This window comes from Crocuta crocuta, unplaced genomic scaffold (genome assembly GCF_008692635.1).
Source record: "Crocuta crocuta isolate KB4526 unplaced genomic scaffold, BGI_CrCroc_1.0 scaffold290, whole genome shotgun sequence".
In the NCBI taxonomy this organism is placed as follows: Eukaryota; Metazoa; Chordata; class Mammalia; order Carnivora; family Hyaenidae; genus Crocuta; species Crocuta crocuta.
This window is the reverse complement of record NW_027527429.1, coordinates 729,703-730,605: the sequence shown is the minus strand read 5'-3', so window position 1 is coordinate 730,605 and position 903 is coordinate 729,703. Positions and strand designations below refer to the sequence as shown.

General features: G+C 74.4%; 1 protein-coding gene across 1 annotated transcript in view; it reads left to right on the top strand.

Moving 5' to 3' along the window:
* The window catches only part of CROCC2 (ciliary rootlet coiled-coil, rootletin family member 2), a 56,694-nt gene that overhangs the window by 7,934 nt on the left and 47,857 nt on the right, over positions 1-903 (top strand). Inside the window, exons 6-7 of the mRNA XM_077758291.1 lie at positions 353-402; positions 800-903. The exon at positions 800-903 is cut by the window's right edge and continues 142 nt beyond it. Coding sequence (XP_077614417.1) covers positions 353-402; positions 800-903 — 154 coding nt within the window. The remainder of the gene's footprint in view (positions 1-352; positions 403-799) is intronic.

Below are 903 nucleotides of genomic sequence, written 5' to 3'. Positions count from 1 at the left end.
CGCCGAGGGCTCCCACCCCAGCAGGGAGACCAGCCTGGGCGGGAGCTGGGCGTGGCCCCCTCCCCAGGTCCGTGGGGTGGGGCGGGCAGTGAGCACCGCGCCCCGGAGCAGGGGGCGCGTTATGTGGGAAGAGGAGCCCGTGGGAAAGGGGCTGCAGGGTCGCGGGCGATGCGGGTGTGCTCCCAACAGCAGACCTGGGGGAGGGGGTTGGGGAGAGGCCGTGGGGTCACAGGCTGCACTCGCCTCGCACGCCTCACACGCCTCGTGCGCCTGAAGGGACTGAGCCTCTTGCTTGCAGGGCCGGCGCCCACGCTCGGGGGGGCCCGCGGACCTCCTCCCCCTGTGGACACAGGTCACCGCGCTCCGCGTGCAGCTGGCCGAGCTGCGCACAACCACCGAGAGGTAACGGCGTGGGGCCCCGGGCGGTGGGGGAGACGGGGGAGCAGCCAGGCCCGCAGGGGCTGCCGCAGAGGGGGGTCGACCGGGGGACCTTCAGGGGCCCTCAGACCCCTCTGGCACCTCACGCAGGTCCCACCCGGGAGCCCTGGGGTGCAAGTCAGCACCCCCATTCTCACGGGGGGAGGCTGAGGGTCAGAGAGTCCGTGTTCGGAGCGAGGCAGGCAGCCTGCCCTGTGCGGCCCGGCCCGGCCCCTGCTCACCGTCCCCAGCTGTGGTGGGGGGGACAGTGCTGGCCTGGGGGGGGGCTTCTCCTGAGCTTGGCAGGGGAGGGGGTGCCGTGGGTAGAGAGCGGCTGACGCAGGTCCCGAGGCTCAGTGGGGGCGCTGCCCTGGTCTCCCAGGGGACTCGCGGACCTGCGGGCGGAGGCGGCCAGGACAGCCGGGCGCCTGCAGACGGCCTGCCTGGACCTGGACGGGAGGCTGCGGCTGGCGGCCGGCAATGCAG